General features: G+C 37.9%; 1 protein-coding gene across 4 annotated transcripts in view; it reads right to left on the bottom strand.

Moving 5' to 3' along the window:
• WASHC5 (WASH complex subunit 5) overlaps positions 1–16,553 on the bottom strand; it is a 35,840-nt gene that overhangs the window by 6,908 nt on the left and 12,379 nt on the right. For 3 of the 4 annotated variants that reach the window (XM_038388459.2, XM_038388463.2, XM_038388460.2), the window contains 15 exons: positions 16,198–16,369; positions 14,450–14,577; positions 11,631–11,760; positions 10,977–11,089; positions 10,159–10,325; positions 9,396–9,471; positions 8,302–8,412; positions 8,064–8,204; positions 5,806–5,886; positions 4,779–4,880; positions 3,902–4,081; positions 3,036–3,160; positions 1,310–1,472; positions 358–460; positions 195–274 (listed from right to left, as the gene is read on the bottom strand). In XM_038388459.2, the coding sequence (XP_038244387.1) occupies positions 195–274; positions 358–460; positions 1,310–1,472; positions 3,036–3,160; positions 3,902–4,081; positions 4,779–4,880; positions 5,806–5,886; positions 8,064–8,204; positions 8,302–8,412; positions 9,396–9,471; positions 10,159–10,325; positions 10,977–11,089; positions 11,631–11,760; positions 14,450–14,577; positions 16,198–16,369 (1,872 nt within the window). Of the gene's footprint in view, positions 1–194; positions 275–357; positions 461–1,309; positions 1,473–3,035; positions 3,161–3,901; positions 4,082–4,778; positions 4,881–5,805; positions 5,887–8,063; positions 8,205–8,301; positions 8,413–9,395; positions 9,472–10,158; positions 10,326–10,976; positions 11,090–11,630; positions 11,761–14,449; positions 14,581–16,197; positions 16,370–16,553 lie in introns of all 4 variants that reach the window. The other variant, XM_043507355.1, reaches the window with a different exon arrangement.

Here is a 16,553-nt window from a genome sequence, read left to right as displayed (position 1 = left end):
TAGACAAGGAGTAGTAGCTCTCACAGCGAAGCAGTGTAAAAAGCACCCCAGGTTGGAGAACTGACGGGGACAGCTATTTATCAGTCCAGACTGTACCCTGGGTAATGTCCCAATAACAAATACCACAGTTCCTGAAGCGCACTGTGCTCAGCAGTGGAAAAAAAAGTAAAAAAAAAAAGTTATAACAAATGTACCTTCATTATGGCATCAAGATATACAGCCCAGATCTTCTGAGTTTTGGCAACTGCTGCAGAATAAATTTTGCTAGAATTTGCTGCAACAAAGAAACGTTGAGTAAGTACATTCAGAAATCCTATAATAACTAGCTTTCCAGAAGCCTGCATCTGAGGCACTTACCTATAATTCCTTTGAGAGGGCTGACCACATTCATAAGAGATCTTAATGCTTCCTGTACAGTTCTGTCTCTTTGTATATTTTTCTGAAACATACTGAGGAAATTCTAAAAACAAATTAGCAGATATTACACACACACAAAATATGCTTTATCTTAGCAGCACAATATAGGGATTATAGCAATGAGATCAACATTTTCTAACAGCAATTGTGTTGTTATAGGAAGAGTAGGGTAGGAAAATTTTCCCAGACACAAGGCTAAAGAATATCATGGTTAATCTTTCTACTTCACTGGTATTAGGACACCAACCTGCTGCTCCCATTAGTGAATAATACTTGAAGAACCAACCTTTTGTTTACCTTATTTAGCTTTTAAAGTAGTACCCATGTCATTTATGCATTAAAAATGTTTCATTCATTTTTTGCCAGACCAAAGTATTAATTTAAGCTGCTTTGGAGTTATTTGAATAAAAGGACTTGATTTCAAGTACGGATGTGGTCAGAAAAAGATTATGTAGAATTGACACCTTACTTATTTCATTAAAAACAATACACCATTCAGCTAAGCACAAACAATCCAATTTTTTGAAGAAAAAAGAAAAGAAAAAGAAAAACGGAGGCTGACCCAAGGTCAACGTTAAATTATAGCAGGTCACCAAAACAATACCCCTCTAGAACTTACTCCCCACACTTCACCCATTTAACCTGTAAACTACTGTAACAGCACTTAAACCAAAGCAACAACTCTTGACATTTCATCCATCTGATATCTAGGATTTTACCTTTGTGAAGAATACCTGTTTGGATTCAAATGTGTTTGACACAAAAACTCTTCTTATAAAAGGCTGGCAAGAGTGATCAAACAGTATTTGTTTTTAAGTGGCAAATGGCCACTAAAACAAATTACTGAGCACTAAGACAGAATGTTCCTTAAAAATGGAAGCTCAAACGTTACCTGCAGCTCCTTCACAATCATGAAACAGAGCAGTCTGTCTAGACCATTCAGACCAAAAGTGCCTAAAGTGTCTTGAATCTCTGAGAAGAGGCGACTGTTAGTTACTTCCTGATGAGTTTTCATATCATACCATGTGTTCATTTGGTCAATGTAACCGGTGACTCTAAAAGAAAATTCAGAAACAAAACAACTTTTTTAGAAGTGCTAGGTGCAGTTTCTAAGAGGCCCTGGTGCCCCGGAACCTCTTGGTGCCAATTAGCAGAGGGCACAGAAGTGCATACGGGTTACATGGATCCCCTGGGTCTGGTATCTATATACTAGTTCACTAAACTATGTCATGTAAGGTTTCTAGTGAAAGCCTGCGTCACACTGATCCTCAATAATTGTGAAATGTATGTATGGATGATAGATAAGGAGTTGTGTGAGTATACACACCCACACCCACCCACTCACCCTGAAAATGATGTTCTTAAGGTCTGTGGCTTGGGGCTGATAACCAAAAGGTGAGAAACAGGTTTATTTCATGCGGACGATGTTTCTCCATAGTCTGTCTACATGTAATTGAGTATTATATACTTTACAACGAATTCCTATTTACAGTCTGAGCAAAATGCTAAGCACATGATTGCAGAATTTCCAGGGGAGATCCTAACGAGGAAAACAGAAGAAGCTGGGGCTATCTTGTTTGTAAGTGCTGAAACTGGATTTTTCGACTATAACTGCAGAGACAGAGATAAACTCTGCAGCTTTCCACTGAGGAGGTAAGAGGTCAGAGTACTTGTCTCATGAACGGAAGATCACAGAGAAGCCTGGCTGTCAATATGCTGGAAGGATTTAGGGTGAGCTTTTGCTCTATATGACATGACAGTGTCTTGTTAGTTAAGTTTAGGCTCTAGTATGCGTTTTATGATTTTATTTTACATGTGATCCTTTGTTTTCAGTATTTCTGCTCACTAAACGTTTGAATCTCTGTTCTTGGTTAAATAAACACAAACTTAATTTCTCTACAAACAAATCTAAGGGCTGTGCGTCAAGCAGAGCTGTGTTCTACAGTGGAATTGGTAAGCTAGGCTGTACTGTTTCTTTGGAAACAAGATCTGGTAATTCTGTCAGCAACCAGTGGAAAAGTGGCTGGGCACTCCGGGGAGATGCTCAGAAGAATCAGGGGTTGGAGTGTACCTACTGTTAACCTGTATGGAGAGAGCAGGGCCTGCGGAGGCCTGGAGGCAGTGCTCGTGTCGCCAGAGGCTGATGGAGCTGGGGAACTGACCCAAAGGAGGCATAAACAAGGCTTCCTCATGCTAAGAGCAGGTGGTAGCAAGGTGACTCACAACCCTGGGTACCCCCAGGAAGTGCTACAGACCTAAGTAACAGGTTAAGTTACTCAGACAGACAATAGACATGAACTGGCCATAGGTACCAGATGATCTCTGGGCACTCTCTCCGATGCCAAATCCTGCCACCCTTACTGGCTCTGTGTCATCTGATTTTTTTTTTTTTTTTTTTTTTTTTAAGTAACACTTTAAAGCATTGTTCCTGGGTTAATCTTAAAATGTACAGGATAGATTTGGGAAAGTTCTTTCTTCTGAATATTTAAACAGCAGAGATCACTACCAAGGAAAATGTATACTGATTACAAGGGAGCAAATATGTCAGCATTACAAAAAGGGGATTCAAATAATGCAGTGCATGAACTATAATGCAGTTTGAGACATATGGTACTCACTTTGGGTCTGTGATCCTCAGTATTTCTCTGCAAAGCCGACCAATAAACGTTATAGATTCATCCACAGGAGTGAATTTGGGTATTGGAATATGGGTGGACTGGTATATACTTTGCCAGTCTTGAATCTGAAAAACACATTTTAGAATAAATTTTCAACTCTATCCTTGGTCCCTTTCAATTTGGCTTCAGAGAATTATTTTGCTTTTCTTGAAAAACAACAGTGAACAGGAATCTCTACAAGAGAGATCGAAGAGAAGTGGTAAGGAAGAATGGGGCTAGCATGAATAAGGACAAGTAACATTAGAAGATTATATCTTCTGCTTTTATACAGAGTATGCATTTGCTCTTTTGCTAGCTATGTTCACAACTGGGGGGTCTCGGCAGATCTCCAGATTTTGTCACGATGATCAGGTAGCAGCCGTATCCAGTGCAGCCTATCTATTCTTCTAGGATATGGGGGTTAAATAAGGGCAAGGCTCGTTTGGTTTATTTTCCGTTACATTTCAATTAGTATTTCTTGTTTTTTCAGGCAGGGCGTAGGGAGCAGAGGAAGGGTTATTCTTGATTTTATTGTTTTACGACTGTATTTTAAAATAGTCTCAAAACTTAAAGATCTTTCGGGAAAGCACCATTATTTTGCTTCGTGTGTGTACAGTGCTTTGTATAGTGGTGTCCGGATCTCTGAACAAGCCAAAAAAAGCACCAATTTTTTTCCTTCTACATGTCCAACGTATGAAGTTGACAATCTCAATTTTGTCTGGATGGAGCATGCATAATTAATTACACATTCACTCATGTGGCACGAATGTCCAAATTTAAAGACGTTTATGAACTGTAACAATCTTGATCAACCAGCATCACTGTACCTTTGTTCTTAGGAAGTTATTGCACTCCTGTTCCACATTATAGTTGATAATGCGGGACACTTCTTCTTGCCAAATCTTTAAACCATAAATGTTGACATAATCCTGGATGTACTCAAAAGATCGATGGAATCCGTCCATGGTAGCTGCCATGTCTTTCAGTTTTGGCATCAGTTCACTTGGCTGTAGAAAAGGAGATCAATTAAAAAATCCTGAAGATGCAGTATACAAAAGGAATGGATAATGACTTGTTTTTAAGTGTTACAGTGGAAAACAACCTAACAAAAGTTCAAAATGTGGTCTATTCATACTATGCCAATCTAAAGGGTATATGGGCACCAGAATTGAACTGTTTTAAGAAACTTATCAAAGGTTAGTTGAAAATTCAAATTTACTAACACAATCAAAACATGAACTGAAATGTTCACAACTTCCAAGAGTCATGTCCAGATTACTAAATCTCCTTTTCCAGGAACAATTGAGTGCTTCACCACCACCTAAAGCAGCGCAAGGAACGTTTTTTCTTAGATAGACCCTTTATGTGGGCTGAGTTATATCATCAACTGTTGCAGGAAAACAAAGAACTCTGAACTCTGGGTTGGTAGGCAAGTGAAGAAAGGAATTTAAAACAAATTTGTTGCACAAGTTTTATCTACTCTTACAGATTCCCCTAATGATTTGTGATTTCAGTTAACTGTATTTCAATTTTACATTAAACTTCTTAAAGATAATATGAAATGCTTTAAGATGTTCATTACCTACAATACACAAACCTATGTGTACAAAGCTAGAAGCTATTTGAAAAGGTCCAGTACAGCAAATTCCACTCAAGTTCACGTACAGAAAGAAAGTAACAAAACCAACTCTGCTTGTACAGCACCTTGGCTCTAGGGTTAAAGGTGAGTCCCCTGTGAAGAGCCAGAGCTACTCGTTTGACTAGCTCCTTCCTTATTCCATCCTCTAACAACTGCTTTGGATCCACCTGGGTAAAAAGAAAAACAAGATTTCTTTGAAAGTCAGAAAAAAGGATTTTCTAAACATATATATAAGTATTTAATCAAAGAAACAAATTACTTTTAAATGATAATGGCATGAAGTGTGGCAGCAAGTGATCTTATCAAACACTGATGAACTATGTATTATGTGCCTCCTCTAAAGGCTGGTCCACAAGAGAATAACTTCTAATACTTCTAGCTAATAGAGTTACTTCTTTAAGTCAAGGGATTTGTGCTCAACATCCTAACTTTAAACACTGCTGATGACCTTTGGGAGGAGGTGTTATACATGCGGCACAGCAGAGCACACATAAGAAGTTTCTATTGTCTCGACACTGCTAACAGCAGACATGTTCTTTATGTAGGAAGAATGGATCCCACTCAGATGAAGAAACTGATCTTTAAAAAGGCTTTACAGCAAGGGTTCTCAAACTAGGGGTCGGGACCCCTCAGGGCGTCACAAGGTTATTACATGGGAGGTCGCGAGCTGTCAACCTCCATCCCAAACCCCGTTTTGCCTCAACCATTTATAATGGTGTTAAATATATAAAAAAGTGTTCTTAATTTATAAGGGGGGGGTCACACTCAGAAGCTTGCTATGTGAAAGGGGTCACCAGTAAAAAAAGTTTGAGAGCTACTCCTTTACAACAACATTAAATGTAGAATAAATGCACCCGATACTAAAGCCCTTGGCAAGTCTGTGCTCAATTGAAGTTGTGGGCATTCAGCACCTCTAAAACTTAGGCCATTTATTTAGGTGTCCAACTTTAGGCACTCAGGTTTGAAAACTTTGGTCAAACTATTTCCCGTTTCTTTGTTTTTGCTTTGTAAGCTTGTTTGAGTGCTGATTTTTGAGAATGTTATTCTTAAGTGCTAATTGCCTTCAAAGAGTTACATCCACTGTGACATTACCTTGATGATACCAACCAAAGTAGTTTTCATCATAAGGATACCTTCGGTGAAAATTGAAATAGCATGGGTTAGCTTGGCAACCTTTAATGAGAAGAAAGGAAACTAATAATTAAAATGTAACAATTCAGGTACAATCACTGCAAAATTAAATAACTAATCAAATCAATTCTTGTTAAGTGCAAACTTCCTATTTTACAGCAAAGTCATTTTCGCACTTTTTAATAGATGTGATTTACATCAAAATGGAATAGTTTTTCCTTTCATGTAAATTCAGGTGGGTCTTTAAGAGCAAACCAAAAAACAAAGGTGTTTCTTAGAGGCTTAATAACTATCAGGGAGATTTTCAAAAGGCACGAATGACAGGTAGATGCCTTGCTCTGTCTAGGTACACAATTCAAAGTTATGTAAAATGGAAGCAATTGTTTGGGAGTCAAATGGTGACACTGCTTTAAATAAACTGTTTTTAAAAGTCATTTCACAGTAGTGACTGTTGCCAGCAACAGGCCCAATCCAGCAGTCCTTATTCAGACAACACTCCTGTTGACTTAATAGAATTGAGCGATTTTGGTCAACGGTATAATTTTTACATTTCTAGTGCACTACTATTAATAATCTGATAGAGAGTATGAATGTGCTTAGCACTGCATGATCAAGTAAGGCAGACTTTTTCCTGAAAGAGCTTAGAAGCTAGTTGAGACAACAGGGTTGTGAAGAAATCATTACTGAAGGCTTTGCAGAAGAAGAGCATTTTGAGGAGGGATGGGAAGGAAGAGGAATTACTACTTGAAAAAACAAAACCGAAACAAAAACAAAACCTCCTCTATCTTAAGGTTTAAAGATGGTGATTAAACCCACTATGCCAATCTGAATTTCAGCTTAATGTGAATGCACCAGACATTTGTATCAAAGTTACATGAAAATAATGCAGATTTCAGATGTCAGGGTAGACCCTGACTGAAAGCATCAATCAGATGCAATGACTATGTGAGAGATTTATACTTTAGGCCACATGCTGTGATGTTGCACATGGAACTCCCGCTGAGGTCAGTGAGAGTTTTGGTAAAAACTGCAGGAAGGACACAGTAAAAAGAACAGGAGTACTTGTGGCACCTTAGAGACTAACAAATTTATTTGAGCATAAGCTTTCGTGGGCTACAGCCCACTTCATCAGATGCATAGAATGGAACATATAGTAAGAAGATAGATAGATATACACATATATATACACATATACATACACACAACATGAAAAGGTGGAGTAAGAGGCTAATTAATTAAGATGAGCTATTATCCGCAGGAGAAATATTTTTTTCTCCTGCTGATAATAGCTCATTTTAATTAATTAGCCTCTTACTCCACCTTTTCACGTTCTCTGGATGGATGGATGATCTTCTTACTATATGTTTCATTTTATGCATCCGATGAAGTGGGCTGTAGCCCACGAAAGCTTATGCTCAAATAAATTTGTTAGTTTCTAAGGTGCCACAAGTACTCCTGTTCTTTTTGCGGATACAGACTAACACGGCTGCTACTCTGAAGGACACAGTGTATATTACAGTGCTTATCTATAGTTATATTTTAAAGAAAGTGATTTTAGTGTTTGTGAAAGTTGCCAAACTGTCGGCAGTCGAGAATTAAGTCCTCTATCCACAGAACAGCTTTGATCCAAATAGCAATACAAGTTTCTCTATGTCACATCGTCCACATGCCTCAATCTTGACTCCACATCTGAGGGCCAGAGGGTAACTTAGTCCTGATGGCCCATTCAGACCTTAATCTCTCTGTTGTGACCTTGAATAAGGGCACCAGAGGTGATGGGTTTTTTCATGCTGGTGACTCCTATTAACTGAAAACTGAGACACAAAGTGGGTGATGTAATATCTTTTACTAGACCAACTTCTGTTTGTGGAAGGGACAAGCTTTTCAGTTCCACAGAGCTCCTCCTCAGGTCTGGAAAAATTAACCTGAGTGTCTGAGGTGTTTTAAACCACCACAGTTTAATTTATTCCCCTCTTCTACAGAGATCCATACTTTTAACCTTTCTATTATGAGTTTTCAGTACAACAAAAATGACTAGTTAGTTGCCAGGAAATCTGGGATTCACTCATTCCAACACTAGTCAACGTAAATTCTTGCTCAGTGGACAAGTCTAGCTCTAGTGGGAACAGGTGACTTAAATAGATTTGCATTTACTTACACCAGGGCTAAGTTTAGCTGCTATAAATTGTACTTTTCAGTATTCTGAAGTTTAACTGCACCTCATATCGTGGTCCAAGCTGAGCATAATCTCGTAGTTTGTCTTTGTCGAGCCGAGTAGGTACTTCGATAATATCATGAGTCTGAAGCTTTATAATTTTGAGAAGGGAGGTAAACATGCTTTCTGGAATGATCTGCAGAACCTTCACAGAAGAAAGCGACACAGACTCAGTGGATAATTCTTAAGTCTTAGCAAAAGCAATTCAGGAATGAAACAATTACATCTCGGTAAATGCCTACCTTTCTTACATAGGAAACCAACTCGCCAGAGTAATACTGCGATACACTGAGAAGGTCAGGGCTGTTTGCTTGATTAATACGAAGCAGTGGCAAGTCAAGAGCAGATGCAAGCTAGAAATACAATTTATAAAACTTTAACTGTCTGATTTTGAGATTCTGTTACCAAATATTTTTAAATTGCATCTCTAATTCCTCATGAGCCTCTAAAATCCAGAATTCAAGCTGTCATTCTCCTGCTAAAGAGCAATGATACACCAACATCATTTTCTCCTGCTAAAATATCTTTTAAGAAAAAACACTTCTGAAGTTGATGACCCTATATTCATTTTGTTTTTGTTTTGGAGGTTTGCAGATCACAGGCAGAAGAAAGCATTTTATTTTCTTATGGTCTCGTCCTCCTGCCCCATGTATTCATTTTCCTCAAATCAAAAACATTTCCCATTCTTAATACTGTGGTGAAAATGTATCCTTCTAAACTGATGTCAGATCTGCCTCATGGCAGGTTAAGTGCATCGGCAACATTGCTGCCATCATACATTCAGCCTCCTCTAGTTCCTGCACAGAGAGCCACATCTGTGTTCACTAAAAACACCAATGTTTCCAGCTAATGTTACTAGATAACTGGACTAATGGTTAGGGATGCAGTGTGGCTTAGAAGGTAGATCACTGGACTTCACCTCAGAAGGCTGGGGTTCTATTCCTGGGTATGCCACTGGCCTGTTGGGTGACCTAGGGCAAGTCATTTCATTTCTTCCCCACCTGCAAAATGGGAATATGAGACTGACCTCATTTTGAAATCTACTGATGAAAGTACTAGGTATTATTAATATGAATAATTAATTACTACTATGCCTGCATGTATTCCATATATAAAATTATGTGCAACCTCTATTTAAAAAAAACATTTGAGTCATTTTATTAATCTATGAAAAGTATCAGTAATCGGAACCATTCACATCTAAACATGTAGCGTCACATATGGGCATATATACAGATAAAAGCTAAGGTCTAATTAACAGACGAGTTAAACATGGAATCATATTGTTGGTATACTTTCAATGAAAGAAGGAGTCATTCATTTCATTCACGCTTACCTTTAGGAAAGTAGCTCTGAGTTTAGTTACCATTGATGGGCTGGCTCTTATGCTTTCCTGCATGATAGATGTGAAGCTGAAAAAAAAGTTAAAATATCAGGTCCATCATCTCGAACTATTTCTCTCTTGTACTACAGTCTGATGCAGAAACTGTACTTGGAGTCAGTGGAGTTACACCATGAATAAACTTGGCCAACAGAGATGTCTTTTGGGGCAACAGTTCAGTCAGTCAATGTAAGGCAAGTGGTGCAACAAGATAAGAGGAGCGTCAGACACTCAGTAACACCCAGTGCAGCGATGCGCCACTTATACTCTTGACAATGGTTTGTCCATTTGTTTTTGGTTAAAACAAAACAACCCGGGGAAAAATATGGATCCCTGTTATCTGGAAACCACTTAACAGGCTAAACCTTGGTCCATTTTAATCTTCAAGGCTGTTATAATTGGGTTAAGAATAGATAGCAAAATTGTAGCATCATGTAACCCTCTCCTAGAAATATATAGCCAACAAGGGCTCATAATTCTCATTCAAGGCAATGGGAGTTGACTGCTCAGCACCTCATAAGATGGGCCCTAGGCATTGTTACTTAGAACAAGTTGCAAGAGTTAACAGCATTTGCAAGTTTTGTGCGAAGTTAGGAACTTACATGCATACAATTTCTCTTGAATGGAAGAGGACATACTTTAAGAATGATAAATGGGATGAAATTAAATAAAAGGAACACAAGATTGAATTAAAAACAAACAAACCCTGGTAACATACCTGTCAATTAACTGCCAAGCATAAGAAAGATCACCAACTATCTGCATGGTGATCAAGACCTCTTCTTTAATGTTGATTGTTCGGATCATCTGATGGAGAAACTTGCGGCTATCAGCAAGAAACTGACAAACTTGCAGATTAGATTCCAGCTGGTGAAATTCTTGGACCTGTGTTAAAACAAAGTCTCCATTCGTATTTTTTTTCTTTCCTCCTCAGACGATTTGACAAAAAAGATTCACTAAGTTTACAATATTTTTCTTGCTAAAACAAACACAACGTTGATCAAAACCCTCTCTTACTTTGGAATGTCACTAAGGAAGCAGTTTCATTTAACAAGTGCCTAAATACCTTGGAAGTACTCTGAGACACTATGCTGAAGTGTCTTACCTCCTGAAAAAAATGGGTAAAGGTGTTTGCTCTTGTGTCCTGGCCAAATTCTAATATGGATATTTCTCTTTTGCCTCTAAATTTCCCCATGCAGTTTCAAGTGGATTTGGGTTTTCTTTTCACATTCTTTCCTAAACTGATGTGTAGCACTACCAAGTGCTGTTTAACATTAGTTTTATTTTGTCTCAAAGGCTTCTGAACTTAATGGGGAGAAAACTGATTCCTTTATAGCCCTTAGCCTGCAATCAGATCTTTATAGGTGAATTCTTATGATCATATGGAGTGGATTCAGAATCGGGGCCTGTATTTGTATAAGGGGTTTAAGTTAGAAAAGCATGTTGTGATCCATTTGGTTGAAAGGCCAACATAAGCTTATCAAATGTGTTTTCCAAAGATGTTACACAATATGGCTCCAAAGTCCCTGTCTTTACCTCTTCCAACGCCTGTATCAGTTGTACAGTTTTTCTGCCTGCTGCAGTGGAGTCATCATAGTTTAAAGACATTATTTGCTTGGAGATCTCTCTGAACCAAGCCTGCAGGTTTTCTGTTTAACCAGGAAAAAAGAAAATTTTAAGTTAGTGACGCTCAATCCCCACAAACACAACTGAAGATCTAATTAATAAAACACATGACTTGCCTTTAATACTAAAAATATTAATCTTTTCTAAAACATATAGTAAATAAACTAAGATTTTACATTTTGCTTCTAAAATCCCAACCTCTCAACATGTGATTTTAAAGGGGTATTGTCAACATAAAAGTCTCACATAATATTTTAAAATAATTTCTAAGCTGCAGCACCAATACTAATGTAGATTGTTTTTGTTTTAATTATTTCAGGCTTTACAAACGCATTTACCATCAATGATGCTGCTTGTTTAGGTTTTGCTTTATGCTATGTTTTTACAGTGAAAGTAGCCAGGACTGTTTCAGTTTCTGGTTATATGGTGTTGGGTTCACAACAACGAAGGAGAAAGTTTTTCCTGTGATTAATATCTCATAAACATTTATTTCCAGTATTATCTCTCCCTTCCCCCCAAAATACAAAACATGCTCATTCCATTTATTCATTTAATTTAAATTACCATTTTTCTCCACTCTTGTAAGAGGTTTAACTCCTGAAAAGACATCAGCAAGTTCAGTCATCCTTTCAGACCCTTCCTTTTTATAGCTCTCCCATTTAGCCTGCTTTTCTGACAGCATCTGCTTGAACATCTATTGAAAAATGAAACCTTCAGTTTATGAATTTGGCACTAATGCAAACTGCAATATCATTCAATTTTAAATAGGGCTGGTAAGTGATTAAAAAATTAATCATGATTAACAGCGCTATTAAACAATAAAATACCATTTATTTAAATATTTTGGATGTTTTCTACATTTTCAAATATATTGATTTCAATTACAACACAATATAAAGTGTACAGTGCTCAGTTTATATTTATTTTTGATTACAGGTATTTGCACTGTAAAAAAACCCAAAATAAATAGTATTTCTCAATTCACCTAATACCAGTACTGTAGTGCAATCTCTATCATGAAAGTTGAACTTACAAATGTAGAATTATGTACAAAAAACCCCTGCATTCAAAAATAAAACAATGTAAAATTTTAGAGCCTGCAAGTCCACTCAGTCCTACTTTTTGTTCAGTCAAAAGTTTATTTACATTTGCAGGAGATATGGCTGCCCACTTCTTATTTAAAACGTTACCTGAAAGTGAGAACAGGCATTCTCATGGCACTGTTGTAGCCGGCGTCGCAAGATATTTAGGTCCCAGATGCGTTGCAGATTCATATGTCCCTTCATGCTTCAACCACCATTCCAGGGGACATGCATCCATGCTGATGATGGGTTCTGCTTGATAACGATCCATAGCAGTGTGGATTGACGCATATTCATTTTCATTATCTGAGCCAGATGCCACCAGCAGAAGATTGATTTTCTTTTTTGGTGGTTCGGGTTCTATAGTTTCCACATAGGAGTGTTGCTCTTTTAAAACTTCTGAAAGCATGTTCCACACCTCATCCCTCTCAGATTTTGGAAGGCACCTCAGATTCTTAAATCTTGGGTCAAGTGCTGTAGCTACTTTTAGAAATCTCACCTGGAACGGTGGTTGAAGCATGAAGGGATATATGAATCTTGAGTGCATCTGGCACATAAATGTCTTATGATGCTGGCTACAGCAGTGCCACGAGAATGCCTGTTCTCATTTTCAGATGATATTGTAAACAATTCTATTGTTCTTTGCGTTTTATGAAATCTGCAGTGAAAGTGTTCTTAAAATGAACAACATGTACAGGGTCATCATCTGAGACTGCTAGAACATGAAATATATGACAGAATGTGGGTAAAACAGAGCAGAGGACATATAATTCTCCCACAAGGAGTTCAGTCACAAATTTCATTAATGCATTATTTTTTAACAAGTGTCATCAGCATGGAAGCATGTCCTCTGGATTGGTGGCTAAAGCATTAAGGGGCATATGAATCTATGGCATATCTGGCAAATACCTTGCCATGCTGCTTACAAAAGTGCCATGCAAATGCTTGTTCTCACTTTCTGATGACTTTGTAAATAAGAAGAGGGCAGCATTATCTTCTGTAAATGTAAATGGACTTGTTTGTCTTAGCGATTGGCTGAAGAAGTAGTACTGAGTGGATTTGTAGGCTCTGATGTTTTACATTGTTTTGTTTTTGAGTGCAGCTATGTAACAAAAAAAAATCTACATTTGTAAATTGCACTTTCACGACAAAGATTGCAGGACAGTACTTGCATGAGGTGAATTGAAAATACTATTTTATTTATCATTTTTGCAGTGCAAATATTTCTAATAAAAACACACACTTTGATTTCAATTACAACATAGAATACAATATATAAAAATGTAGCAAAACATCCAAAATATTTAATAAATTTCAATTGGTATTCTATTGTTTAACAGTGTGATTAAAATGGCAATTAATATTTTTAATTGCGATTTTTTTGAGTTAATTGCATGAGTTAACTACGATAAATTGACAGCCCTAATTTTAAATAATGCTGAAAATACTCAGTTGGCTTGAACTGATTCACAATGAACACAAGAACATACATTAAAGGCATTGGTGTCTGCTTTGAATCCAAATAAGATCCCGCTAGTATACTAAATACAAACTTAATAGCACCTGTGAGGGGGGAAAAAAAAATACAGCTATGAAAGCCCATGTCTAGTGGGAGAATGCTGGATATATTGTATGGTAAAGTGTGCTTATGTCAGATGTACTGTTGATTTTTTGGTCACTAACACAAAGATCTACTAATTTTTTATTTGCAGAAATACTATGAGAGCCTGATTCTCCATTGCTTTACATCTTGTGTAAAGATTCATGCCTATTTAAAGGGAAATTGGGGTTCAGGAAAGCATGCACTTAAATGCTTTCCTGAATCAGTGCTGTGAGTGTAAAATACTACCAAATCAAAATAGTTGTATTTTATACCCATTTTATATAGATGTAAGTGACTTCCTACTAGAGTGCTCTTTGCATAATCAGCCCCAACTGTCCTTTGGTTAAAATAAAGCCTAAAAGAAGAAAATATACTGAGATAAGAATTATTCAGCTTCTCCTAGTCAGCTTCTAGTTCGCCAGTTATCAGTCAGATAAACAAATATGCTTAGCAAATGTGTGTTGGCCGAGAATGAAATTTGGCAACCAGAGAGAGACATGCACAAGGCAATTCCAAGTTGCAGAATCTGCCTATCTCGGATTGAAAACCCAGGTCAACAAGCAGGAGACTCATTTGCTGATATTAGCGGATCATACAGTTGTAATTGTTCTATCAGCATTCAATGCCCATTCCTCAGCACTATGTCACAGTTGAGGGGAAATCATTTTTAAAAAAAATAGCTGTGACTGACATGTTACCTCTTTCAAGATGAACTCAAACTGTGCTGTATCCAAGAGAAGCTGGAAAAGGATCTTGGCATTGTACTTGGAATCCGTTAGAATTTGATCCTTTATTTGACGGAGACGCTTGTTATTTGGGTCACAAGCTGCAAATGGAAGGACAAAAATTCTGTACCACTGGAGAATGCATCATGCTGTTAGAAATGAGCCCTATTTACAAATATTAGCTTCTGAAAAGATTGAGAGAGACAGGGTAGGTGAGGTAACGTCTTAGGAGCTTGGCTTGTTTAGCCTAACTAAAAGAAGGTTGAGGGGAAGATATGATTACTCTCTATAAATATATCAGAGGGATAAATACAGGAGAGGGAGAGGAATTATTTCAGCTCAGCACCAATGTGGACACAAGTACAAATGGGTATAAACTGGCCACCAGGAAGTTTAGACTTGAAATCAGACAAAGGTTTTTAACCATCAGAGGAGTGAAGTTTTGGAATAGCCTTCCAAGGGAAGCAGTGGGGGCAAAAGATCTATCTGGTTTTAAGATTCTACTTGATAAGTTTATGGAGGAGATGGTATGATGGGATAATGGGATTTTGGTAAGTAATTGATCTTTAAATATTCAGGGTAAATAGGCCAAATCCCCTGAGATGGGATATTAGATGGATGGGATCCGAGTTACCAAGGAAAGAGTTTTCTGTAGTATCTGGCTGGTGAATCTTGCCTATATGCTCAGGGTTTAGCTGATTGCCATATTTGGGGTCGGGAAGGAATTTTCCTCCAGGGCAGATTGGAGAGGCCCTGGAGGTTTTTCGCCTTCCTTTGTAGCATGGGGCATGGTTGACTTGAGGGAGGCTTCTCTGCTCCTTGAAGTCTTTAAACCATGATTTAAGGACTTCAATAGCTCAGACATGGGTGAGGTTTTTCATAGGAGTGGGTGGGTGAGATTCTGTGACCTGCGCTGTGCAGGAGGTCAGACTAGATGATCAGAATGGTCCCTTCTGACCTTAGTATCTATGAATCTAGTCTTATTGGACCAACTTCTGTTCATGGAAGGGACTGATATCCTCCAACTTGCCACCCAACAAGAATGATGTGAGTAGTGGCAGTGGAAGCTTCCCCTGGGTGCTCCACCAATGTAGCTCACCCCCTGACTTGGAGGGGCTATCTGTAGTTGAGAGTATAGCTGAGTCTCAAGGTACAATCAGTTTTTGTTTGCTCTACTGAGATTACAAAAGGCACATTTGTTGGCAGGGATGGTTCTTTTGATGCAGGCAGCTTATTATTATTATTATTAGGTGTTTTTTTAAAAAAATACCTAGAGCCCTAAGCACTCTGGTGCGAGACACTGTACAAACATAACAAAAAACTTTTGGTTTCTAATGACGTGCAATACCATGACATTAAAAAGTTTGATACAACACCCTGAAAATGGTCCTTTGTTAAATGATAAAGCAGAAAAAATAAGCCAGTCTCCCTGCTCATATGGTTCAACCTGCATGGACTAGTTCCACAGAATCATGATTTCACATTAAAGTTTTTAGGTCTGTGTCTGGTTGTAAGAATAAAAACGTGGCATGGATGCTATTCTCAGGTGAAATTTCAAGAAAGGGGTTAGTAAAAGACCACTTCTGCAAATGACTGAAAGCAATGGTTGAAACTCCACTGTCTTCCATGATGCAAAAAAAAGAAAAATTAAATTAAAAAAAAGTTCCAGTCATCATCTAACATACAGAATTCTGTACTAAAAGCCCAATGCAGAGCCTTACCCAAGTCAGCAGTGTGAAGCATCAGCCAACGGATTGCAACATTGCAGTCTCTTAAGCAGTTGAGCAGCTTGGGAATATTATCCAGCACTAGCTCCTCCCTCAGACAGCCCTCTTTGAGAAACTGATGAACTTGAGTGTGCACACGCTCTGTGACAGCAGCATAGCGGCTTGCCTTTGAACATACAATTCTTTCATCAATACGGAACAAGGAAATATCATTTATCTACTATGTGCAGCATTGCATGAGCACAAAGTGAGTATGAGTCAAGTAACATATACTGTAAATTCACTGTCTACATAGTTTTTCTGGGGATGGCCAGGGAACACAGTTCACGGCAGACTTTGTAATTGAGTGG

This window comes from Dermochelys coriacea, chromosome 2 (assembly GCF_009764565.3).
Source record: "Dermochelys coriacea isolate rDerCor1 chromosome 2, rDerCor1.pri.v4, whole genome shotgun sequence".
Lineage (NCBI taxonomy): Eukaryota > Metazoa > Chordata > Testudines > Dermochelyidae > Dermochelys > Dermochelys coriacea.
Note: the sequence above shows the minus strand (reverse complement) of the source record. Positions and strands in the feature narration are given on the sequence as shown.